The sequence below is a fragment of the Phyllobates terribilis genome, unplaced genomic scaffold (assembly GCF_046119375.1).
Source record: "Phyllobates terribilis strain yellow unplaced genomic scaffold, ASM4611937v1 Scaffold_11__3_contigs__length_659146591, whole genome shotgun sequence".
NCBI lineage: Eukaryota > Metazoa > Chordata > Amphibia > Anura > Dendrobatidae > Phyllobates > Phyllobates terribilis.
This window is the reverse complement of record NW_027362771.1, coordinates 309,593,946-309,621,505: the sequence shown is the minus strand read 5'-3', so window position 1 is coordinate 309,621,505 and position 27,560 is coordinate 309,593,946. Positions and strand designations below refer to the sequence as shown.

The 27,560-nt window shown below is 40.6% G+C and overlaps 1 protein-coding gene across 1 annotated transcript in view; it reads left to right on the top strand.

The window, feature by feature from the left end:
* LOC141165113 (tyrosine-protein phosphatase non-receptor type substrate 1-like) overlaps positions 1-27,560 on the top strand; it is a 114,204-nt gene that overhangs the window by 64,826 nt on the left and 21,818 nt on the right. Inside the window, exons 4-6 of the mRNA XM_073650752.1 lie at positions 11,638-11,727; positions 12,932-12,956; positions 22,241-22,281. Coding sequence (XP_073506853.1) covers positions 11,638-11,727; positions 12,932-12,956; positions 22,241-22,281 — 156 coding nt within the window. The remainder of the gene's footprint in view (positions 1-11,637; positions 11,728-12,931; positions 12,957-22,240; positions 22,282-27,560) is intronic.

Genomic DNA, 27,560 nt, shown 5'->3' with positions numbered 1-27,560 from the left:
ATAGACAGGCGGCCTTTCAATGTTACTGCTACAGGTGTATCTCACTAAATTATAATATCATCAAAAAGTTAATTTATTTCAGTTCTTCAATTCAAAAAGTGAAACTCTATATAATATATGAGTTATTACAAACAGAGTGATCTATTTCAAGTGTTTATTTCTGTTAATGTTGATGATTATGGCTTACAGCCAATGAAAACACAAACGTTATTATCTTGAAATAGATCACTCTGTTTGTAATGACTCTATATAATATATGAGTTTCACTTTTTGTATTGAAGAACTGAAATAAATTAACTTTTGATGATATTCTAATTTAGTGAGATGCACCTGTATGTGACGTCAGCGAGCGACCTGTCACAGAGTAGAGCACCCTGTCTCAGCTGCAGTCGGCGGCCATTTTAACGACCACACTGAATATGAAGTCACAAGAGAATGCTGGGGGAGCGCAGGAAGGTGAGAACAATCTTTTTTTTCCCCCTCAGTGATTGGGCAGGGTAGTGGACATACGAGCTGACATAGGGGCCTAGGATGGGGACATTAGGGGCCCAGGATGGGGACATTATTACTGGAAGGGCCCAGGATGGGAACATTATTACTAGAAGGGGCCCAGGATGGGGACATTATTACTGGAAGGGGCTCAGGATGGGAATATTATTACTAGAAGGGGCTCAGGATGGGGACATTATCACTGGAAGGGGCCCAGGATGGGGACATTATAACTGGAAGGGGTCCAGGATGGGGACATTATTACTGGAAGGGGTCCAGGATGGGGACATTATTAAACTGGACATAGATGGGGGCAACATAGGGGCCTAGGATGGGGAGACTAAATAAAGGGGCCCAGGATCTGGGACCTTATTAAATAAAGGGGTGACATAATTACTGTATGGGGGTCAGGATGAGGAACATACATAATTGGTTTATGGTGGCAAGTGGGGACATAATTACTGTAGGGGACATCTGGATGAAGAAGAAAAGCGAAGATGAAGGACTTCAACTACAGACATCACTGGTGAGTCAGTGTGTTACCTGTACACTGACAATATACACTGTATACTATATACAGAGTCCCTGTGTATAATGTCACCAGTCGTCATTGTATTACCTATACACTAAATTCAGAGCTCCTGTGAATAATGTCACTGGTGATCCCCGTATTACCTGTACACTGTATACAGAGCTTCTGTGTATAATATCATCAGTGGTCACTGTAATACTTGTACATTATATACAGAGCTCCTGTGTAAAATGGTACTGGTGATCATTGTGACATTATACACAGGGGCTCTGTATATAGTAATAGTGTATGGGTAATGCAGTGATCACTAGTGACAATATACACAGGAGCTCTGTATATGCTGTAATGTCACAGGTGATCACTGTATTACCTGTACACTGATACTATATACAGAGCTCCTGTGTATAATGTCACTAGTGATCACTGCATTACCCATACACTATTACTATATACAGAGCTCCTGTGTATAATGTCACTGGTGATCACTGCATTACCTCTACACCGATGCTATACACTGTATACTATATACAGAGCTCCTGTGTTTAATGTCACAGGTGATTCGGTCACTATGTGGTGGTAATATGTGATCTGTGATCTGGTCATGTAATATGTGATCTGGTCATGGTGTGGTGGTATTTCTCCCTTGTATGTGGTATTATTCGGTCACTTTGTGGTGATGATATGTGATCTGGTCATGGTGTGGTGGTATTTCTCTCTTGTATGTGCTATTATTCAGTCACTATGAGGTGGTAAAAAATTACAATATATATATTTTTTGTGCCAAAAATAAAACGTAAATGTGTCATCTTGAACTTTAGGCCTTTTAGAGATCATTTCATCTTTAACTTGCTTAACTGTTCACAATAACAGTAATTTTGACCAGGGGTGCCCAAACTTTTACATGCCACTGTACAATATGCCCTTGAAAATGGCTATTTGTGTATGAAATCATTCTGCTTGTTATATATAGAATGATCAATAGAACGGAAAAACATTTTCCATATTCTGTTATATTTGAAAAATATGTTAACAAAAAACGAAACAATTGAATGGGCAAATATCTACAAGTGATTTGGGGTGGAGAACTGATACCTTTCATATCAACAATGACTTTGGAGTACCTTGATCTAATTTTAAATTAGACTACCCAAGAGCATAGTGCCATCTGCTTATCATGTGTTCTTAGAATGATACATTTGGACATTCTCTGGGGCACACAAGAATGGTGTGAACCAAGCCGTAGATATTATTCTGCAGTCATGATATGTTAACAATCCCATATAAATGGAATTTAATAAAGATTTTAGTATGAGTTAAATTAGTTTCCTGATTCAAATGTCTGGTATTGTAGCTGTCACTTTTTTGCTGCAAACAATGTATTCTATGCTGTTAGAGGTTGAATTTCTCACAATATCGTGCTAACTGGTCTTCTTTTGTGGTTTGTGCTGGTCATGAAAAATACACAGAACTTCTGCATATCTAATAATACTTCTAAGGTGTCATGTTTCCATTGCGAACAGGAAGAGTAATTTCATAATATTATCTGTTAACTGAAACAAATGATGTCTTCACTTTCAACGTGGAACTTAAAGAGAACCTATATTGTCCCTAACTGCTATTAATTAGCAGATATATGACTAATCTGCAGGTTAAAAGCATTATAATGATACCCGCCCTCCTTACCAAAAGCGTTGCTACCGCGAGAAAATTAACTTTATTCCTCCCGCCGGCTTTCAGTCATGGGGGTGGCATGGAGCGTCTTCAGTCAATGCTCACAGCACTGCTTGCTATTCTGTGAATGGCAGCTGTAATGCTCTAGCACTTTGATTGACAGTTTACTCTGCAGATTTTATAAATAGTCCGAATCATCCTAGTATGGTACTTGACTTAAATACACGGTTTAATAAGGAAGGAATCCTGAGATATAAGAAACACCCTCAAAAAGGACCCCATTTTGTAAACATATTCCTAAAGGATTTTATATAGGGTGTAATGAGCATTTTTCTCCACAGGTGATTCTTAAAGTATATTATAAATGGACAGTGAAAATGACAAATTACAAGCTACTTCTACTTCTAATAATAATAATAATAATAATAAGACAGCTCTCTAATTATTATACTGTTTTTCCTGGTTTTAGCTTTTGATTGGTCATAGAAGAGGGTTCACACATACATTTTACACAGCATTGGCCTAGAAATGCAGAATAAAGAGTCAAATATCAAAATAAACCCCCAACAAATTACCCTATTTTGGGAAGCCAACCCCTCAAAGAGGTATAGTGAGTATCTTGACATGAAATTAACATTATACTATTTTAGTTCCCACTTTGTAGTGCTGAGCTTGTACAACGACACACATCCCATATGTGTTCTCCAAGATACAGAAATGTCATACATGTGGATGTAAGCTTCTGTTTCAGCACGCAGAAGGCCTCAGGAGGGTAGGACCACCATTTGGCTTTTGGAGTGCATATTAGTTATTCCTTTAGGGCTAAAATAACAAGCACCGTATTTTCGATCTATAAGATGCACCTTACTATAAGGTGCACCTCAGTTTTTGACAGCAGAAAAAAAGAAAAACAATTTCCTACCACTTAAAACTTCTCTGGTGGTATAAAGAAATGGAGGAGTCCGCTAGGGTAGAATATAGAGGTAGTATATGTATAGTTAGTGTTTTTCTGCATTATATTTATTAGACAAATTATGTACACTCTATGCAATACATGTATATACACACACACACACACACACACATGACTGCTGCATGCACATCAGATACATACTCAACTCATGCTACATGCAGTTGTGATACATACATAGCTCTACTATACACAAACATTCAGCTCTGCTACATGTGCACAGAGCTCTTCTATATACACATACCTCAACTGAAACACACTCAGCTCAACTACATCATCAAAACACACACAGCTAAACTACAACACACTCAGTTCACCTACATCATCAAAACACACATACAGCTCAGCTACAACACACAGCTTAGCGACATCAAAAACCCACAAGCACAGCTCATCTATAACACACGTTGCACTTATAAAACGCTCAGCTCAGCTACATCACCAAAACACACACAGTTCAACCGAAACACACACAGCTCAATTACAACACATTCAGCTATATCATCAAAACACACTCAACTGAACTACAACACACTCAGCTACATCATAAAAAAACACAAAGCTCAAATACAACACATTCAGCTCATACACCATCAAAACACACAGCTCAGCTATAACATACTTAGCTCAGCTACGTATGTGACATCATCAAAACATACACTATACATTACCAAAGTTTGAAGCTTGTTCCAAGCATGTAACTAATCACACGGCCTACAGTAAATGGTCCGTTAGCTAATCAAGTGAAAAGGCCTTCTGTGCAAGTCCTGATAGCTTCCTATCCTGCCCTGCACTGATCAGATAAATCATTGTTGGGCAGGAGGAGAGCGCAGTACTCAGTGATCAGGAAGAATGATGTGTTTGCATTCTCCTCGATCAGAAAAAGATGCCTCAAGACTATACAACTTACTCTTGCTAAAAAGTGTGTCTTGTAGTTTAAAAAATATGGTAGTTTTATTTTTTGCAATTTCACCGCAATTGGAGTTTTTCTCCCATTTTCTAGTACACTATGTGGTAAAATCAATGATGTCTTTCAAAAGTAGAACTCATCCCTCAAAAATTAGCCCTCATATGGCTATATTGACGGAAAAAGAAAAAAGTTATGGCTCTTGGAAGAAGGGGAGAAAAAACAAAAATGGAAAATTGCCCGGGGGTGAGGGCATTAAGCGATTTTGACAGGACTTTGAAAGTATGCTTCGGGTCATTATCTATTTAGAAGACCTATTTGGCCAAAGCTTTAACTTCTTGGCTAAGGTCTTGAGATGTTATTTCAATATCTCCATATCATTTTCTCTCCTCATTATATCATCTAGTTTGCAAGGTACACCAGCACCTGCAGCAAAGCACCCTTGTGCTTCATGGTTGGGATGGTTTTCTGTGGAACGATAAACTCCATACAGAATAATAGTCATTATTGCCAAACAGTTCCATGGTGTCCCAGCCTGATGCAGCTAAACCTGAGCAGACAGCCGGAGTGGCACAATAGTATGGTTCCCCTGTACCAAAGGCTATATACAGTGCTGCTCACCATTATTGGCACCCCTTAATTTTTTTCATAGACTGTACAATATCTTCAGAAATAAATGGAAATGTACCAAAGTTATATTCTCAGGATTTTTTAATTAGTGGTCCAAACTAATAAAAGCAAAGCCACACTAAGAAGAATTAAAATTCCCCCAAAAAATCAAGAAAAAACACAGCAAAAAAGGGCAGCAGTGTTTACCTGCCCAGATCTTCAGAACTAAATGCCTCTACCAGGGTGCAGCAAACCCACATAAAGATGGCGGCTACACACGTGCAAAATACTGATGAGACGATCACTCACAACCTACCATTTCATGGTGCATTTAGTTCTGAAGATCTGGGCAGGTAGACACTGCTGCCCTTTTTTGCTGTTTTTTTTCCAAAGTAATACAACAATAAAACATTCAATGTAAAAAGTTAGAGATGAACTAAATCCAAAACTAAAATATAGAAATAATATCGGTATTTCATATGAATATAAACCAATTGGATATATAGGTAAAGGTTCCAAAAAACGGTGTTTCCTACCTTTTGTTATCTTCTGGCACTATTGATCTGTACAATATGAAAATTCCTATGGATATAATCGTATGTTGATCCTTTTGTTCGCTCCAAATGAACTGTCCTGCAGAGCGTTGCCCTATGCTTAATAGAGGTCCTGGCAAAATGCCAAAAAAAGTCAGTCCCGTTATGCTGGGTACTGGATTGTGTGTCCGTGTGTCCCAATCTTTGGTGCACTCGTGGAATATATCTGTCCACAATCCAATATGGATGTGGTGCGGGACGGTCACTGTAGTATCGCGCAGTGATTCCAACAGGCTGCTGCCTTTGCAGGTAAGTGACGTCACTCAGGTAATGTGGACTCTCCGCCGGGAAATGAATTCCGGAGTGTATACCTTTCTGACGCGTTTCAGCGGTTACGACCGCCTTCATCAGAAATGGTGCCTGTAACCTATGGAGGTGTTTATATAGGTGCCTGTTTGAACTCTGGGATTTAGATTCAGATTATTCTTAGAAAGTGAATAGTTCAGGGCCTACCATGTGGCTTTTTAAAACACTGAAATCATTCATTGGCTAATTCATGTCATATGGACACTGACAATTAATCACAGGTGAATCCCTTTTGTGATTTACCACAGGCGAGTCAAAATGTGTTTCCATAATAAATTAATGTAAAGGGTGCCAATACCAGTGACACAGCAAGCTTTAGGTTTTTCTATTTTTCCCTCTCATTGTTTTTCGTTTTACATTATTGTTTTTCATTTGCTCTTCTAATTTAATGCGAGTGCTCTATACAAAAAACTGTTTCACTTGATTCATTTTTTTCAGGAGGTATTCCAAATGATGTACCTAAACTTCATGGGTGCGAATAACGATGAGCAGGACTGTATAGGACTGTTGAAAGTTCTGCATCCTATAAACATTGAACTCAACTAATATAACAGTATACAGTAATGTCCTAAGCTCGACCTAGTGGCAGCTGCAGGCCGACAGAACTTTATGCCATAACTGTATGCTGCAGATTTGGAACTATAAAAATGTTGAGCTAATGATATTCAAAAAATAATCAGCACACAATTTTGGATCCAAATATGGTGCATTGTACAGAGATGTAAATTTACTTTAAAGGAGTATTCATTTCTACAGCAATTGTCACCTATTCACTGGGTAGGAGATAACTGCTAGATTGGCGTGGGTCCAATCGTAGGGACCTCCACCCACTTATGTACCCATTCCCCTCCAGTCGCTAGACCATAGTCAGAATGAGCTGAATGGAGTGTAGGTTGTGAATTCACTCTATTGGTCTGTTGAAGTCTGTGGTATTGTCAGAGAAAGCCTAAGAAAATATGATTTAGCAGTTATCACCAATCCATTGTTAACCGGTTCCCGACCGCCCACTGTAGATAAACGTCGGCGCTTGCCGGGCTCTGTGCAGTGCCGACGTTTAAAAACGGTGGGTGGTCTCGCAGTGCTCAGGACCCCCAGGGTCCTGCAAGCACTGCGATTCCGGTGCAGAGCGTTAGCTCTGACAGGGAACATCATCGGGACCTGATTGGATCAGGTCCCAGTGATGTTAACCCTTTGCTGTCTTCTATATGCTGTGATCTATAGTGATCACGGCATATAGGAGACAGCAGGAAGAGAGGGGGTCGTCTTACTTACCTCCGAAGACCTCCGTTTCGTTTGAGGACCTGGGGTTGCTATGGCAGCTGGAGGTCACATGACCGCCTCCAGCTCTGCCATATATGGTGTCCTTCCTGTCTGGCTTCAGCTTGTATGTAGCTGAAGTCAGACAGGAGACTCTGACTGAAACAGTCAGTGAAGATCTCATATAATGTAATATATGTGTATTACATTACATGAGATCAGTGATCAGAAAAATAAAAATTAATGTCCCATACAGGGACTAAGTAAAAATGTAAAAAAAAGTAAAAAAAAAGTTTTTAAACTATTAAAAAAAAAAATCACAAAATAAATAAAAATAAATAAATAAAATATTAAACCAATAAATCCGTAAATTATTACAAAACCAAAAAAAGTACACATATTTGGTATCGCCGCGTCCGAAACAACCCGAGCTATAAAACTGTCACACTAATTAACTCCTTCTGTGCACACCGTAATAAAAATAAATAAAAAACGGAGCAAAAAAATATGCTTTTTCATCATATCGCCAAACAAAAAGTGGAAAAAAATGTGATCAAAAAGCAGAATAGAAATAAAAATGGTACCACTGAAAACGTCATCTTGTTCCGCAAAAAAAGCCGCCATACAGCTCCATCAGCCAAAAAATAAAAAAGTTATAGCGCTCAGAATAAAGCAATGCAAAAAAAATATTTTTTTTTCTATAAAATTGTTTTATTGTGTAAAAGCGCCAAAACATAAAAAAAATACAGTAAGTGTAGTATCGCTGTAAACGTACTGACCCGAAGAATAACGCTGCCTGATCACTTTTACCACACGCAGAACGGCATAAAAAAAAACTCAAAAAACAATTCCTGAAGTGTTTGTTTTTGTTAACTTTACCTCCCAAAAAACGGAATAGAAGGCGATCAAAAAATGTCACGTGCCCAAAAATGGTTCCAATAAAAATTTCAACTCGTCCCGCAAAAAACAAGCCGCCACATGACTCTATCGGCCGAAATATGGAAAAATTATAGCTCTCAAAATATGGTGATGCAAAAACTAGATTTTGCAAAAAAAGCGTATTTTAGTGTGTGACAGCTGTCAGTCATAAAAACCCGATATAAATCTGGTATCTCTGTAATCGCACCGACCCGAAGAATAAAGTAATCTAATCAGTTATATCACACTAGGAACGGCATAAAAAATAAATAAAACAAATATTATTCACCTGCTACTGATTTGTTTATTATGTCTCCCAAAGATCCCAGTAAGGCTCTGCTCACATTTATCCTGTGCTCTGCGCTGAGCACTTACACCAGAGTTTCCGTGTAAATCTCTGAAATACGTGATTCAGCCAGAACCCATGATGGAAGATTCCCTGTAATGAGGCAGATATAGGCCACTGTGGATGCCGTCTAGCCTGGGATCCCACGGTGTCATTTGTTTTAGGCGTGCATAAAAGTGCGGTTGGCCACAGTTTTGTGCACTTCTGAAAAAAAGGACACCACTAAACAGAGGCCAGACGGAGTCCAGAGTAACTCTGCTGCCTCATTACAGTGAATGGATCCTGCAGGGGTTTCATCTGAATTACATCACTTGGAAAATTAGATGGAAACCCCGATGTAAGTGCTCAGCCTAGAGCGCCGGATAAATGTTACGTAAAATGTTCCCAATAAAAGCTTCAACTCAGTCCTCAAAAAAAGCTAGTCCCCACTCAGGTCCATCATCTGTTAAAAATATAAGGGACTTCCAAGTTACTGGTAGCAGAAAGGCTCTGGAAAAGCAAAATGGTCCTTGCCCCCCAAAAGAAATTCAGAAAATTTTGTGCTCCCAAATCCAAATGCCTATTCTACAATAATTTGTTCTCCAATTGTCAAATAGCGCTCCTTCCCCCTCAAATCTCACCGTATGGCTAAGTGGTACGATACAGCCACATATGGGGTATTGACACTTTTAGAAGAAATTGTGTGACACATTTCGGCACCATTTTTACCCATTGCCCTGTGTGAAAATGTAAAATCTGAGGGTAAAACATTTTTTTGTGGTAAAAATATAATTATGCTTTTTTCACTGCCCAATGGTATAAATTTAAATTTTAAATTAAAAAATGCTCACTACTTCCCTAGATGAATTCCTTGAGAGCTGTAGTTTACAAAATGGGGTCACTTGTGGGGGTTTCTGCTGTTTTGGCATGTCAGCGACTCTTCAAATGTGACATGGTGTCTGCTGCCTATCCCAGCCAACATAGCGCTTCTTTCTCTTCCGAACCCTGCCGTACACCAAAGCAGTGGTTTTCCCCAACATATGGGGTATCGGCGTACTCAGGAGAAATTGTACAACAAATTTCATGGTGCAATTTATCCTGTTACCCTTATGATAATGCAAAATTAGGGAATGAAAAACATTTTTTGAGGGAAAAATGTGAAAATTTTATTTTTACGGCTCAATATTATAAACTTCTGTGAAGCAGCTGGGGGTGCAAGGTGCTCACCACACATCTAGATAAGTTCCCTAAGGGGTCTAGTTTCCAAAATGGTGGCACTTGTGGGGGGTTTCCGCTGTTTAGGCACATTAGGGGCTCCCCAAATGTGACATGGCGTCCGCTAATTATTCAAACAAATTTTACATTCAAAAAGTCAAATGGCGCTCCTTCCCTTTCAAACCCTGCCATGTGCCCAAACAGTAATTTGCCTCCACATATGGGGTATTGGCGTGTTCAGGAGAAATTGCACAACAAATTTCATGGTGCAATTTATCCTGTTACCCTTATGATAATACAAAATTAGGGAATGAAAAACATTTTTTGAGGGAAAAATGTGAAAATTTTATTTTTACGGCTCAATATTATAAACTTCTGTGAAGCAGCTGGGGGTGCGAGGTGCTCACCACACATCTAGATAAGTTCCCTAAGGGGTCTAGTTTCCAAAATGGTGGCACTTGTGGGGGGTTTCCACTGTTTAGGCACATTAGGGGCTCCCCAAATGTGACATGGCGTCCGCTAATTATTCAAACAAATTTTACATTCAAAAAGTCAAATGGCGCTCCTTCCCTTTCAAACCCTGCCATGTGCCCAAACAGTACTTTGCCTCCACATATGGGGTATCAGCGTGTTCAGGAGAAATTGGATAACAAATTTCATGGTGCAATTTATCCTATTACCCTTATGATAATGCAATATTAAGGGATGAAAAACGGTTTTGTGGGAAAAATGTGAAAATTTTATTTTTACAGCTCAATATTATAAACTTCTGTGAAGCACCTTGGGGTTCAAGGTGCTCACCACACATCTAGATAAGTTCCCTAAGGGGTCTAGTTTCCAAAATGGTGTCACTTGTGGGGGGTTTCCACTGTTAAGGCACATCAGGAGCTCTCCAAACGCAACATGGCGTCCGCTAATTATTCAGACAAATTTTACATTCAAAAAGTCTAATGGCGCTCCTTCCCTTCCGAACCCTGCCGTGCGCCCAAACAGTGGTTTTCCCTCACATATGGGGTATCAGCACGCTCAAGAGAAATTGCACAAAAAAATTTGGGGTCCATTTTTTCATGTTACCCCTGTGAAAATAAAAAAATTGGGTCTAAAGTAACATTTTTGTGAAAAAAGTTAAATGTTAATTTTTTTCTTCCACATTCCAAAAATTCCTGTGAAGCACCTGAAGGGTTAATAAAGTTCTTGAATGTGGTTTTGAGCACCTTGAGGGGTGCAGTTTTTAGAATGGTGTCACTTTTGGGTATTTTCTGTCATAAAGACCCCTCAAAGTGACTTCAAATATGATGTGGTCCCTAAAAAAATGTTTTTGTAAATTTTGTTGGAAAAATGAGAAATCGCTGGTCAACTTTTAACCCTTATAGCTCCCTAACAAAAAAAATTTGGGTTCCAAAATTGTGCTGATGTAAAGTAGACATGTGGGAAATGTTATTTATTAACTATTTTGTGTGACATATCTCTCTGATTTAAGGGCATGAAAATTCAAAGTTTGAAAATTGCAAAATTTTCAAAATTTTCGCCAAATTTCCGATTTTTTCACAAATAAACGCAAGTGATATCGAAGAAATTTTACCACTATCATGAAGTACAATATGTCACGAAAAAACAATCTCAGAATCAGGGGAATACGTTGAAGCGTTCCAGGGTAATTACTTCATAAACTGGCAGTGGTCAGAATTGAAAAAATTGGCCCGGTCACGAAGGCAAAAACAGGCTCTGGCGCGAAGTGGTTAAGTGTAAAATGCCCCTATTTTGTGTGTATTTACAGTTTCAAAGTTCACTAATTTTTAAATTCCACTTCCACAATTACCAAGCTTATGCTCTTTCTGTTTATAGATGCTTTGATGCCGAAAAATGATTTTACATGGTACATAATTGGTGGAGTTCTGATTTTACTACTTTTTATTTACATTATCTACAAAACTGGTATGTTTTCATTATTTGTTATTTTCACTTTCTAGACTCTTCCATGTTGTGATGAGATATCCATTTAAACAAAACGATACATGGAAATAAATGCCCATAAGAAAAAGGAATGAGTTAGATGTTTATTACTATTTTACAATCATTCATAAAAAATGTAGTTGATAATATAAAAAAATACCTATGGGTCAGAACACATCATTCACACTTTAAAAATTTTTGTTCGTAGCAATACAATACAATTGTAGCTTTTATCTTACTATCATCAAAGAAAAATAATATGGGGAAATGTACAACACTTCCCATGATAAAAGGAAAATGAATGATATCACGAGGAAAAAAAGTCACTCCTTCCATATTAGCATTCTGAATAAAACAGAACTGAAATATTTATCAAACAATGCCCAAAACTTCACATCTGTAGGCAACGGGAGGCATTACAGCATATCTGTCATTCAGATGACTTTTCAGAATAGTCTGTCTTGTATGCATACATACATTAGAAATAACAATTTCTGGGCATTACATGACTTGTAGACTGCATTTTTTCACCAATTTTCTTGCTTGCATGTTCTATCTTCTCATTTCTCATCTAGTAGCTGCAGTGATATCTCCCATACACAGTACACACAAGCAGAGGGATTCCTGCTTCTATCTCTGTTTAACAAATGTAAGAAGAAGCAGCAGTTCTAGCATGGAGGAGATTATACAGCAGCACTGAGCTGTGTAGCTGTGAATCAAGCAAATCTGCATATTTCTGCCTCTGCTCCTCACTCTTCCTTCGCTCTCCTCTCTCTTTAGAGCAGTGATCTCGAACCTTTCTTACCTTAACATCCACATTCAGTTCTGAAAGAGAGTTATGTGCCACATTCTGGACTTTGTATATACAGAGCCTGGTGTGGGCGGGGTTAGCTTTCTCAGCTCTGCTTCATTCAAAATCTAAAAGCTCTGATTGTGTCAGAAGTGCTTCACCCAGTAATCTAAGTGATACATCTTGGATATCAGATTCTCTTTACCTACATTACGCTGCTCTCAGATGAGGTAGCAAAAATCTGCTGACAGTTTCCCTTTAATTCTGACAACCACTGACAAACTATTAATAAATCATTAGAAATAGTAATATAAAAGCAAAAAATTTATTTATAGTTATTTTTACATATTTAGTTTACTGGTTTTAAAAATATGTATCTTTTATTGCATTTAACAGGAAAAGGTCGTTGTTCTGCTGTCAGGTATGTCTTCAATAGTCTATCTAGCCTATTCTCTATCTATACACATTTTATGTACTCAGTAATCATAATACATCCTGAAAATATATATAGATCAAAGTATAAAAGATCTTTGCACGTTGTAGAAAATGGCAAAGAAAGGGAGTCCAAATCCCAAATGTCTGAAGATGACACGAAAAACACATTTTAACAGACTTATTTAAAACTAGATGGTGGCCCGATTCTAACGCATCGGGTATTCTAGAATATGTATGTGGCCGACCGGGCGCAATCAGCAGAGCGGTGTTTAAATTTGGCGGCAATATCGGTGATTGGTCTCAGGCGGCGGCCGTGACCAATCAGCAAACCATGTTAGTGAGGACTGGAGAGCGTGTTTAAATTTGTCGCCATAATCGCTGATTGGTCGCGGCCGGAAACCGCGACCAATCAGCAAAGCGGTGTTTAAATTTAGCACCTATATCGCTGATTGAACACGGCCGGCGGTCGCGACTAATCAGCAGAGCGGGGTTTAAATTTGGCGCCAATAATGCTGATTGGTCGCGGCCAGCGAACGCAACCAATCAGCAGAGCGGTGTTTAAATTTGGCGCCAATAATGGTGATTGGTCACGGCCGCGACCAATCAGCAGAGCGGTGTTTAAATTTGGCACCAATAATGCTGATTAGTCGCGGCCGGCAACCGCGACCAATCAGCAGAGCAGTGTTTAAATTTGGCGCCAATATCGCTGCTTGGTCACGGCCGGCCACCGCGACCAATAAGCAAAGTGGTGTTTAAATTTGGCGCCAATAATGCTGATTGGTCGCGGCCGGCGACTACGACCAATCAGCAGAGCGGTGTTTAAATTTGGCGCCAATACTGCTGATTGGTCGCGGCCGGCGACCGCGACCAATCAGCAGAGCGGGGTTTAAATTTGGCACCAATACTGCTGATTGCTTGCGGGCGGCGGCCGCGACCAGTCAGCGAACCGTGTTAGTGAGGCCTGGAGAGCGTGTTTAAATTTGTCGCCAAAATTGCTGATTATTCGCGACCGCGACCAATCAGCAAAGCGGTGTTTAAATTTGGCGTCAATATCGCTAATTGGTCACGGCCGGCGGTCGCGACTAATCAGCAGAGCGGGGTTTAAATTTGGCGCCAATACTGCTGATTGGTCGCGGCCGGCGACCGCGACCAATCAACAGAGCGGTGTTTAAATTTGGCGCCAATAATGCTGATTAGTCGCGGCCGGCAACCGCGACCAATGAGCAGAGCGAGGTTTAAATTTGGCGCCAAAATCGCTCATTGGTCGCGGCCGGCGGTCGCTCATCTCCCGGCTGCATCGCCGCTGACCTCCGTCCGGCAGATGAGCTGCTAACGGCCGCCATATTTTTTCTGAAATCCCGCTTCGCTGATTGGCCGCGGCCGGATCAATGAGCGACGCGGGATTTCCTGGCCAGACAGCGGCCGGACCAATGAGCGACGCGGGATTTCCTGGACAGACAGACAGAAAGACGGGATAAGACAATTATATATATAGATTCAAGGTAGTCGTAAATCCATCAAGTTCAACCTGTAGCCTAACATGTTGATGCAGAGGTAGGCAAAAACCCAATGAGGCAGATAATTGCCCCATATAAGGAGAAAAATTCCTTCCTGACTCTACATAAACACAGGATCAATGTCCTTTTACAGAATTTGACAACCAAAACCTGTAATATTATATTTTTCAAGAGAAGCAACCAGGCTCTCCCTGAACCTTTGTAGTGAATTTTGTATAGTCACAAATTGACCACAACTCATAAAACATGGGGCCTGCAATCTACATTAAAGGGAATTTTCTATGAAACATTTAGGGTTTCAGAGAAAAGTACAGAGCACCCACCAGACGATTCTTCCCAGCGCTGCTAGACGTGATTGACAGTTCTTTCCCTATGTACGCATGAGGGAGAGACCTGTCAATCACCTGCAGCTACACTAGGAAGAGTCAGCCGAGGGCGGCTCTGGAGTAGTCTCATCTCTGGCTATGGTCCTTGGCCGGATCTTACCTGGTTGAAATCATGCAGGCAAGCTCTGATTCATGCTGCCTTTGGTTTGGGCAGCATGAATGCGATTTTATGTTCCCTTTAAAAAGAACCTGTCATCAGGGTTATACATATTAAACTAAAGGCATTGCCATAATGGCACTAGTATACTGATATATAATTTCAGTCAAGAAATCTGTAGCCTGGTTTTTATAAAATCATGATTATAAGCTTAGGTCTCTGTGCATCGGGGCGGGCCTGAGGGCGGCATTGGCAGCACTTGCGCAGATTGATCTCAGTCTTATCCCAAAGACTGCCAGAAGATCAATCTGTGCATGTACATTTTATTTATTTATTATTTTATCTGCTCAAGCGATGCCCATAATTAGGACGGCACCAATGCAAATGTAAATAAAGAAGAAGATAGACCATAGAAGGGCCATGGCGGAGCCGAAGATCCTACCCACAGCTCCGCCTCACAGTCCCACCCTGATGCATGGAGACCAAAACTTATAATGATGATTTTATAAAAACCTGGCTATGGATTCCATGACTGAAAGTATGTATTAAGTCAGTATATCAGCACCATTATAGCAATGCCTTTAGTTTAATATGTATAACCCTGATAACAGGTTCTCTTTAAACAATATAAGAGGAAAGCTATGGGATTGCACGAAACCACAAGCATCTTTAGTACATGTGACATCCCATACTCTGGGTGTACACTTTATAATATAGTCTAATTTTTTTTTTTTGTACACTGCACTTTATATATCTTTATATATATTCAACATATATTTATTTATGGTTATGGGTGTCCAAATATTACTCTATCCTATTACGCACTGCATTTTCTAAACATACTATATTTCTTATACTACCGTTGTGCTGTGTGTGCTGTCCTGCCTTCTCTTTTTAATTATTTGTTGTCTATTTTATCATGTCCTGTTATTTTGTGCTTTAATCAGTCTTGTCATATTCTGATGTCCTTAATAAAATCTAATCATGTGAAATAACTTTAATTGTTCACATTTTTGCTTTTTTCTTTTTATTTAGTAATTTTCTTTCTTTATTCCTTTTTATTCTATGTAATTGTATATACCATATTGTTTTATTCCTATTTTGTAACATCTTTGTATATTTTTTTTATAAACACTGCCTACCTTTCCGGATTAAATATATAAAATTTGATATCTTGCTCTGTACGTCGCACCCTTATAAATATATATATATATTTCACGAGTTGGAATCGGAGGTGTATATACCATACGCTCACTGTGAGTTCCCCAATAACCGACCTAGTAGTGGAAGCAGCCGCAGCCAATTGCGTAATTGTCCTGACGATTGGAGGCAGCAGAGTTGTGTATCCCTGACAAACTGGTGGCAGCAGTGCGATCTGCGTGACAATGCAGAAGTTAAAAATAACAGTGCCATCAATTACAGAAACATATTGAAAAGCTGATCTGTCACCAGATTTCACATTAAAAATGACATGCTTTACTAAATAGGATCCATGAAATCCATGTCACTGTGGGGGTATTTTTAAAAAGTTTTCTTCATATTAAATTTAAATAAGCATTTAATAAGTCCAGTTAAAGACAGATAGGGCTGGACTCATAAAATACCGATTTAAATTCTACGATCATATAACCATTTTCTTATGGATTTCCAAAGGAAGTATCTTCCTCATCAGGTCTAAGAGATATATTTAATAATGTATGCATTTTACATTGTGAAATCTGGTGATAAATCTGCCTTTAAAGTGGTGGCATTAGAGTGTAAAATTCATTTGGCTTCCATTTGGAGGAAAACTCTATCCCTACTACATGCCCTTCAAGCCCATAACCTCCTTGATAGACATAGTACCTCCTTGATGTTAAAGTTTGATCACTTACTGGGCTTCTTGCTGTAATTTTGATCAGGCACAGTTTTTTCTGATGCAGCTCTGCTAGACCTCTCAATGATAAGCTCCTGCTATGTTGTGTTTGACATTCATGAGCTCCAACTGTTCACACTGGAGCATGATACTACGTTGTCCATAAACATGTGAAAAAAGGGTATAATACAAGAACAATTATAATAATCTTGAACACGATGTGACAGCGACTGGTACAGGAGGAGCGAGGACACTGCCCGCGAGGGCTCACAATCTACAAGGGATGGGTGAGGATACAGTAGGTGAGGGTAGAGCTGGTCGTGCAGCGGTATGGTAGAGCGGTGGTTACTGCAGGTTGTAGACTTGTCGGAAGAGGTGGGTCTTCAGGTTCCTTTTGAAGGTTTCCACGGTAGGCGAGAGTCTGATACGTTGGGGTAGAGAGTTCCAGAGTAGTGGGGAAGCATGGGAGAAATCTTGTATGCGATTGTGGGAGGAGGAGATAAGAGGGGAGTAGAGAAGGAGATCTTGTGAGGATCGGAGGTTGCATGCGGGTATGTAACGGGAGACTAGGTCAGAGATATATGGAGGGTTTTGAACTGGAGTCTCTGAGCAATGGGAAGCCAGTGAAGAGATTGACAGAGAGGAGAGGCCGGGGAATAGCGTGGGGACAGGTTGATTAGTCGAGCAGCAGAGTTTAGGATAGATTGGAGGGGTGCGAGAGTGTTAGAGGGGAGGCCACAGAGCAGGAGGTTGCAGTAGTCAAGGAGGGAGATGATGAGGGCGTGCACTAGTGTTTTTGCAGATTCATGGTTGAGGAATGTGCGGATCAGGTAGATATTTTTGAGTTGGAGTCGGCAGGAAGTGGAAAGGGCTTGGATATGTAGTTTGAAGGAGAGTTCAGAGTCCAGGGTTACCCCAAGGCAGCGAGCTTGAGGGACTGGGGAGAGTGGGCAGCCATTGACGTTGATAGATATGTCAGTTGGGGGGGTTGAATGAGATGGCGGAAAGATGATGAATTCTGTTTTGTCCATGTTAAGTTTTAGAAATCTGGCAGAGAAGAAGGATGAAATAGCAGACATACATTGTGGGATTTTGGTTAGTAAGGAGGTGATATCGGGTCCACAGAGGTAGATCTGTGTGTCATCAGCATAGAGGTGATAACGAAAGCCGTGAGACTCTATGAGCTGTCCCAGGCCGAAGGTGTAGATGGAGAAGAGCAGCTGTCCTAGAACTGAACCTTGGGGGACACCGACAGATAGGGGGCGAGATGAGGAGGTGGTGTGTGAGTGGGAGACACTGAATGTCCGGTCTGTTAGGTATGAGGAGATCCAGGATTAGGCCAAGTCTGTGATGCCCATAGATGAGAGAGTCTGTAGTAAGAGGGAATGGTCCACTGTGTCAAAGGCAGATGACAGGTCTAGGAGGAGGAGGACAGAGTAGTGTCGCTTAGATTTGGCGGTTAGTAGGTCGTTTGTGACTTTAGTCAGTGCAGTTTCAGTAGAATGGTGCGGTCGGAAACCAGATTGTAGGCAGTCAAAGAGGGAGCAGGAGGAGAGGTGAGAGGACAGTTCAGAATGGACATGTTGTTCCAGTAGTTTTGAGGCATAGGGGAGAAGTGATATGGGGCGATAGCTAGACACAGAGGATGGGTCAAGGGAGGGCTTTTTGAGGATGGGTGTGATTGAGGCATGTTTGAAGCATGAGGGGAAGACACCAGTTGTTAGTGACAGGTTGAAGAGGTGGGTTAGGGCTGGGATGAAGATAGTGGTAAGGTTTGGGATGAGGTGGGATGGGATTGGGTCAAGTTTACAGGTGGTGAGGTGTGATTTGGAGAGTAAGGAGGAAAGTTGATCTTCAGAAATGGTGGAGAAGGTGGTTTTGGAGGAAGAGGGTTGAGTAGGTGTGGGGAGGGGCTGTGGGGGCTTTAGGCAAAAGCTTTGTCTGATGGTGTCAATCTTCTGCTTGAAGAATGAAACAAAGTCTTCGGCTGAAATAAGAGGAGAGGGAGGAGGCACTGGGGGACGGAGGAGAGAATTGAAGGTGTTGAATAGTTGTTTGGGGTTGTGAGACAGGGAGGATATGAGAGATGTGAAGTATGTTTGTTTTGCTGCAGTGAGTGTGGACTTGAAGGTAGTGAGGGACTGTTTGAATGCGATGAAGTGCTCATGGGAGTGGGACCTTTTCCATCTACGCTCAGCAACCCTGGAGGCCCGTTGCAGTTCTTTAGTTAGGCTGGTGTGCCAGGGTTGTCTGTTGATTGTGCGAGCCTTGATATGTGTGAGGGGGGCTACCGAATCGAGAGCAGCAGCAGTTGTGGTGTTGTATAAAGTGGCAGCAACATCTGCATCATGTAAGGAACTAATGTCTGTAAGAGGGAGGAGGGATTCAGAGAGTGAGTGTAGGGCAAGGTGTTTGAGATTTCTGTGAGGGTGTGCAAGTTTGTGGAGTGGGGATTGTTGCCCCGGGGAGGAGAGAGAAGAGAATGTGAGTAGGTTGTGGTCAGAAAGAGGGAGAGGTGAGCTAGAGAGGTTAGATAGGGAACAGAGGCGGGTGAAGATGAGGTCCAGTGTGTGGCCGTCTTTGTGGGTGGGTGTGGAAGACCACTGAGTAAGACCAAAGGAGGAAGTGAGGGATAGAAGCTTAGAGGCAGCTGAGAGGGAAGTGTCAATGGGGATGTTAAAGGATAAAGGATAGTGGGGATGTCAACGGAGAGGAAATGAAGTAGCCAAGTGGTGAAGTGGTCAAAGAAAGTGGTGGTTGATCCTGGGGGGCGGTAGATGACAGCCAGTTGGAGGTTGGATGGGGAGTAGATGCGCACGCAGTGCACTTCAAAAGAGGGGAGAGTAATTGAGGGCGGCAGTGGGATCTGGGTGAAGGAGCAGTTTTCTGAGAGGAGGAAACCTATTCCTCCACCGTGCTTGCCAGTGGGGCGGGGGGTATGGGAGAGGTGGAATCCGCTATACGAAAGTGCAGCAGGAGAGGCTGTGTCGGAGGGGGTGAGCCAGGTTTCAGTGATGCCGAGGAAGAAAAGCTTGTTAGTGATGAAGAGATCGTGAATGTAGGAAAGTTTGTTGCAGATGGAGCGAGCGTTCCATAGAGCTCCTATTAGTGGGACTGGGAAAGCGGGGGCTGGGCGGATGGGTATAAGGTTAGAAGGGTTACGAGCGTTTGGGATAGATCGTGGGTAGGAGGTGGAAGTGAGTGTAGGGATGTGGTGAGGAGGACCGGGATGTGGAGAGATGTCGCCGGCAGTAAGGAGGAGCAGAGAAAGCGTTATTAGGTGGGAGCAGGAGAGGGCATGAGGTGGCTGTCTGTGTTTGGAGGCAAAGGATTGTATGTTGAGGAATAGCTCTGAGGAGGAGGTGAGATGGGTGGGGAGAATGGAGGGAGAGATGAAGAGTTCATTACTAGGTGTAGGGATTAGGGGTGGTTGTAAGAAGTGAAGGATTAAGGGGGTGAGAGTGAAAACAAAGACAAACATTGTTTACTGTGATTTAGTATCCAGTTCCCTTCAGTTCCAATTCAGGATTAATTCAAATTTCAGACACTTCAGCTAATGGACACTTAAGGTGATGGACACAGACTCCTGGCCAACAATATATTTGTAACAGAATTCATTCAGCTGTGAACCAGAGGGGAGTGGTCTGTGCTCATCTTGATCAGCTGATTAGATTGAATCAGATGCTGGATATTCAAAGACTGAGTAAACAAGGTCATAAATGAAAGTGGTGTAGCTTGGGTGACGTACCATTAGAAAGTAGGAACAGAACGGTATAGAGAAGACGGCATGGAAGTCAGCATGGGAAAGTTGGGTGACGTACCATTAGAAAGTAGGAACAGAACGGTATTGAGAAGACGGCATGGAAGTCATCATGGGAAAGTTGGGTGACGTACCATTAGAAAATAGGAACAGAACGGTATAGAGAAGACGGCATGGAAGTCAGCATGGGAAAATTGGGTGACGAACCATTAGAAAGTAGGAACAGAACGGTATAGAGAAGATAGCATGGAAGTCAGCATGGGAAAGTTGGGTGACGTACCATTATAAAGTAGGAACAGAACGGTATTGAGAAGATGGCATGTAAGTCAGCATGGGAAAGTTGGGTGACGTACCATTAGAAAATAGGAACAGAACGGTATAGAGAAGACGGCATGGAAGTCAGCATGGGAAAGTTGAACAAACAATGACATATAGTTCTAAAAACAATTAAAAAGCAAACAAGCTAAGATGGATTATCTTAGCTTGTTTGCTTTTTGTTTTTATAACTATATGTCATTGTTTGTTCATGCTCTTGGATGTTAACTGGATGTTTCCACATTAGGACTAACACCCCTCCTCCAATGTCCACCCCTAGGTAAACCACTAAACAAATTGAATGCTGGCCACAGTAAGTATGTATAACACCATGAAGTCTACCATGTCCCTCTATGAAAAACCTGAAAGTGCAAAATATATACAAATGTATACATATATAAAGTCATGGACTAAGGTCATCAAATAAAGACACGTGAGCCCTGAATAGATGGTTGAATAGTCCTACACAAAGACAAGAGAAACCAAATAATGAACTATACAACAAAATAAGTATGTACAAGCTTTGTCTAATGGACACATAAAAAAAAACAATCATGCACCCCTAGGCTGATAATCAAGATAACTGGAAAAAGAAGCAAAACAATCATATACAAGTAGAACCCGGGTGCGAGGACCAAGTATCTGTGAGGAGTGGAGACCCACGCGTATCGCCACCAAAGGGGGTAATGTCCATAAATATCACACATCACCTGACAACAGCCAGCCTTGGCCCACAACAGGAACACATGTAATCAGTAGTGACTTCACTTTTATAGATATGAGCCCTGATTCATTAAGTCTGTTGTTGTAGATGCCAGTCTCAATCAAGGGGTGTGGTGGAGTAAGAGTCGCCCGATTCAATAAGAGGCATATGCCACTTAACAAATGAGGTGCATCTTACAAGTGGCATGTACCTCCATGCACCAGGCCAGAAATCTTACACCAGTCTTTGACTGGAGTAAGGTACACCACAACTGATCATGAATTAGATGGGCGGGAAGCACCACATCTCCATCAGGAACAGCTCTGCCCATTTTGGCATGAAGTTGCAAAATGTTTGCACTGCCCTGTGGTGCACCAGAATTTTGCAACTTTTAACATTTTTTTTTAATCCAAAAATGTTGGCGTAAACATCTTAATGAATTGGGGCCTAAGTGTCATCCACTCGCATACAAATAGGTCTAGCAGGAGTACCAAAGAGCCTTGGTGTGACAACAGGAGAAAATAGCAGCATTTAGTATATTAACCTTTTAAAGCCTCTTGCAGTGCCTTGTTCTTTTCATGTCAATACGTAATGTAATCTATGTAGTAAGAATAATCATCATGCTTTTTTTCTTCAGAGTCTGTTACACATCCAGACAAAAGATAACCAGCAGTACTGGTAAGCATTTCACAATCCACATCTATTAGCTATCTTTCACTCTTCTATTAAAAATAGTATAATAAAATTGACAAGTCTCATTGTAGTGAACTTTTTCTGAATAGGCGTTGCTTTACATTTCTAGTTTGGATTTGGACCTCCTACATAGTTTAGATGTAGTGGTGCATATTCATCAAACGTAAAGCATCAGAAAACTAATGAAAAACACTTTAACCCCTTAGTGACCACCAATATGGCTTTTTACTGACCTGCGATATAAGAGACATTCGGTGAGAATCCTGTTGTTGTCAGCTGTACACAATAGATGACAACTTGCTGCATCAGCCATGATTAGTGTTGGCACCGACCATGGCCATTTAACCCCTTAGATTGTGCTGTCAATATTGACTACGGAATCTAAATAGTTAACAGAGTGTGGGGGCTCCCTCTTTGCCCCCCTTAGAGTCTGCCGGCTATAGCGGCCTTTTCAGAAGTCATCAAAATTTAGGTAGTAAAAATAAACTTTTTCATCCCTGTCATGCCACTTTGCATTAATTCCTGAAACGCACCTGAAGGGTTAATGAACTACCTGAAAGCAGTTTTGAATACATTGCGGAGTGCGGTTTTTAAAATGGTATAAGTTTTGGAGATTTTCCAATACATAAGTCCCCCAAAGTCACTTCAAAACTGAACAGGTCCCTAAAAAATGCGTTTTTGTAAATTTCCTTGAAAAAAATAAAAAAATTCTGCTACATGTTTAAACCTTCTAAAATGCTAACAAAATAAAATGCCATTTTACAAATGGTACTCATGTAAGGCAGAGATGAGGGAAATGTTATTTATTAATGTTTTTGTGTGATATGATTATTGGGATTAAAGGGATAATCATTCAAAGTTTGAAAATTGCAAATTTTTTTGTAATTTTTTTTATATTTTTTTAAATAAATGTAAAACATATCAACCTATATTTACCATTATTATAAAGTATAATATGTCACGAAAAAACTATTTTAAAATCAATGGGATCTGTTTAAGCATTACAGAGTTATTACTACATAAAGCGACATGTCAGATTTTAAAAAATTGGTCCAGTCACTAAGGGGTTAAAAAAGTCCACTAACTGAAAAAATAAAACACAATTAAAACCTTAATGAACAATACACCTTTTTACTGACCTGAGCCAAGCATAGGTAAAATGATTTTATAAAAAGCATTTTCAAAGTAATCGGATCTCTAATATGAGGCATACAGGTAAATATAGAGTCACATTTCTATCACCTGTATGCCCATATTAGAGGTCTGATAAGTCCCAGGGGGTGACAGATTCCCTTTAAGTTACAGCCTGCAGATGAGTCTCCACCAGTCTTCTCTCTCTGGTAACTGAGTTCTGAGTTGGGGATTTCTGCTTCTGCAGAAAGCCTGTGCCTGTGACCCTGAATCTGGCTGTGAGGTCCAGGATAACACTCACTGTAAGACAGCAACAGGAAAATCACCTGGCTATAATATATGTGTCCCTCTATACTTGTTCATTTAAGGCCTGCTGGTACATAAATACAATCCATAATAAACCAATAGCATATAAATTAATTATACTATTGGAAAATATCTGCTGCCACCTACTGGCCATCTGGTCAAACCATATTTTCAGTTACAAAGAAACCACAGGACTCCTAAATTGGCATAAATCCCTCAGATAAGCATATTGCCACACAGTGCCTCAATTGCTTGACTACATTACATATCACAAGCAAAAATTAGCCCACTAAGGGCACGTGAGTGAGGCTCAACTGGAGCTAAAATGAGTTCCGTACCCTGGACTACTGGCTTCTAGCACATCCTAGTACTCTGATGTCATAACAGAAAACTTATCATATGTGGGTTCAATTTCTTAAAGACACACGATTCCAAAAAAAGAGTCAAAACAACAGGCAAACCGCCCCATCACAGACCTCCTCATGGCGTCATCAGCGAGCGGAACCTCCATATCTGCCGCAGACCCTCTCCCTTCACCTGGTATGCCACAAGTGGAAAATGACATTACTGCCACAGAACAGGCAGCCCAATCTGAGTCTATAATAGCGATGTCCACTTTGCTTAAAAGTATGTAAGAAACCTTTAGAAGAGAGCTAGCCTCAGCCATGGAGACTTTCACAGCTCAACTTAATGAAATTTCACAGCGCACATATGACCTGGAGAAAAAAATGGATGACACTGCTGACGCTTTAAAGGAAGATCAGTTCTTTCTACAGCAACATGCAGAACACCTCAATACCTTAGATCTTAAATATGAGGACCTCGAAAATAGGTCCCGCAGAGGAAATATACGAATCAAAGGCCTCCCAGAGAACATCACCGCCCTTAGGGAGACAGCAGTGTCCGTATTTTTACCCTTCTTCCCAGTACAGACCCAGCACTACTCCACATCACTAGGATCCATAGAGCTATGGGGAGACCACGTTCGGAAGATTTTCCCAGGGACGTGGTTCTGAAATTACATTATGAAGAATCAAGGGACTTGATCCTAGCAGCAGTCCGTGACGTGTCACCGCTACCTGGCTTGCCGGACAAAGTTTCTCTATTTGCTGGCATTTCACCAGCTACCCTTTTCAGGAGAAGATCGATGCGTACAGTCACCATGGCCCTACAAGCTGCAAATATCAAATACAGATGGGGCTTCCTTTTTGCTCTATCTTTTTCCTATAATAACCAAACCTATCCAGCACGCTCACTAGACCATGCTCAGTGCTCAGCAAGGGAGTGGAAGGAGGCAGGCAGTTCAAGGAGCCGGCCTACACGTTTTACCTGATAGGAAGGAGCAATGACCTCTGCTTTGTCACAATTAAGATCAGCGTATGACTTTCTACATCATCACTGATATGATGACACGCCGATCTTGATTCTTTACAGCTGGGATCTGTTCAGATGTTAGAAGCTAACCTTTCAAGGTTTTACCAGTATATAGTTTATACAAAAAGCTGCACATACGGACTGCATCCCCGCTGCTACTAGAGGTTGAATGTGAGGATATACTTACACGACTATTTCCCTTTCAAAAATCTTATAAACTTTTTTCTGAGATATATTGTGATTGATAATATTCCTCACAAGTTATGTTCTTGCAAATTGACTAATAATGTTAAGTGCCATGATAAATTAAGCCTACATATTATTTAATACTAAGACTAGAATGGTTATGACCTATGACCTGGTAGGCTCAAGTTCAGGGAATTAACATGTTGCCTGTACTTGGTGATTGTTTGGGATCCCCGTTAATATGGGATACCATATCACCAACCAAGTTGGGTGCTTCACCCATTTCTTTTTGTATTATCTGTGTACCTATTTCGTTCTATTTTTTTTCTGGATTTTGTCTTTAACCTTCCCTTTCCACCCATGCAACACCCCTATTTCCAACATTGGGAACCATTACACCGAACACTATGAATGCTTTTTTGGTGCAAAGATCTGGTCAAGTCGGACAGGTGATAAAAGAGACCTCAAAAAAAAGAAGAGGTCACTATAGCATGCAGAATTCTTATCATTATGTGTGGAGTCTTGTCCCATAATATCCATGGGCTTAATTCACCCACGAAACGTAAAAAAAAGCGTTCTTGGATTACTCTAAACATAACCCTGACGTTCTATGTCTACACGAGACACATTTCTCTTCCTCTTCTTGCCCTAAATACTTTAATTCACAATATTCCAGATTTTTCATTTCCTCTCATGAAAAAAAACAAGAGGAGTGGCTGTTTTTCTCCAAAATAATTTCCCATTGCAAATCACAACTTCTTATTCAGACCCAGAAGGGTGCTTTATTATTTTACTTGGCTCACTTAGGGGACAAGAAATCGGCATAATCAATGGCTATTTACCTACATCAGAACAGCTAAATACGTTCAGGAAAACAATAAATAAAATATCAACCATTAAATACCACCATATAATATGGTGTGGAGATTTTAACTTTACCCTGAACCCTGACTTGGATAGCACTGCACAGAGTAGGTCAGATGTGACTAAATCAGATAAGAAAAAAATTTATTTACTCTTAAAACAATATAACCTGGCCGACTCGTAGAGGGAAGCAAATGGGCAGAGGATAGGCTACACTTACTACTCACCTACGCACAAGACCTATTCAAGAATCGACTTCATATTAACAAAGACCAGTTCTGTACCACGTATATACTCACGTATCATCCCGTTATCCTGGTCAGACTATGACTCAGTTCTAACAGTATTTCAGTTTAATATTACTAGTCCCAGATTATTTAAATGGAGACTAAATGAAGCCCTAATCATTGACCCAGCTATAGCCACTTAAATCAAGAATGATCTTGATAACTTCTTTCTGATTAATAACACAGAAGAGATAACTCCAGGCATGACTTGGATGGCACATAACAAATATATCAACAGAACCCTAATTAGAATGGCGTCCCAAAGAAAAAAAGAAAGGTCAGAACTCCAATCTAGAAGTGGAGAACCAAACTTCCCCATCTCCAAGTAGATGCAGTCCTAACCACTAAAACTGAAAAAGCCTTAAAATGGACTCAGGCTATCTTTTATAAACATGCTAATAAACCGAGTCAAATGCTTGCCAGAAAACGTAGACAAAGATTCTTTAAACATGGTCTTCTCAATAAAGGATGCCAACGGCCATACCACATGCCATCCTAATAAAATCTATGATGCCTTCCACACATATTATCAGAAGCTTTCCTTGGCCCTGCAGTGCAATACCCCACAACTGATGCTAGATTTTTTTTTACACATTTATTTGCCTGAAATTTCAAATTCAGCAGCCCAATAACTTCTTTCAGAAATAACTGATGAAGACATCACTTTAGAAATAAAACGTCTTAAAAATGGAAAAGCTTCAGGGCCAGGTGGTCTTACAGCCATCTATTACAACAAATGTTATGTAGTCCTCCTCCCCCCACATCAAGAAATGCTATAACTTGTTATTACAGGGCAACCAGATGCCCCCAGAATTTTATACGGCACATGTGAGTGTAATACCTAACCCAAATGGGACCCATTGCTAACAAAAAATTATAGGCCTATATCACTTCTGAACGTAGATCTTAAAATATTCACATCAATAGTAACTCAAAGAATAAATACCTTACTTCCAGCACTAATTCACCAGATCAAGTGGGATTTATTCCAACAAGACAAGCTCCTGATAACATTAGGCGAAACTTAAATATTATACATAAAGCAAACACGAACAAAACACCGCTAATGATGTTAGCACTAGACATCGAAAAAGCATTTGATGCCATCTCGTAGCC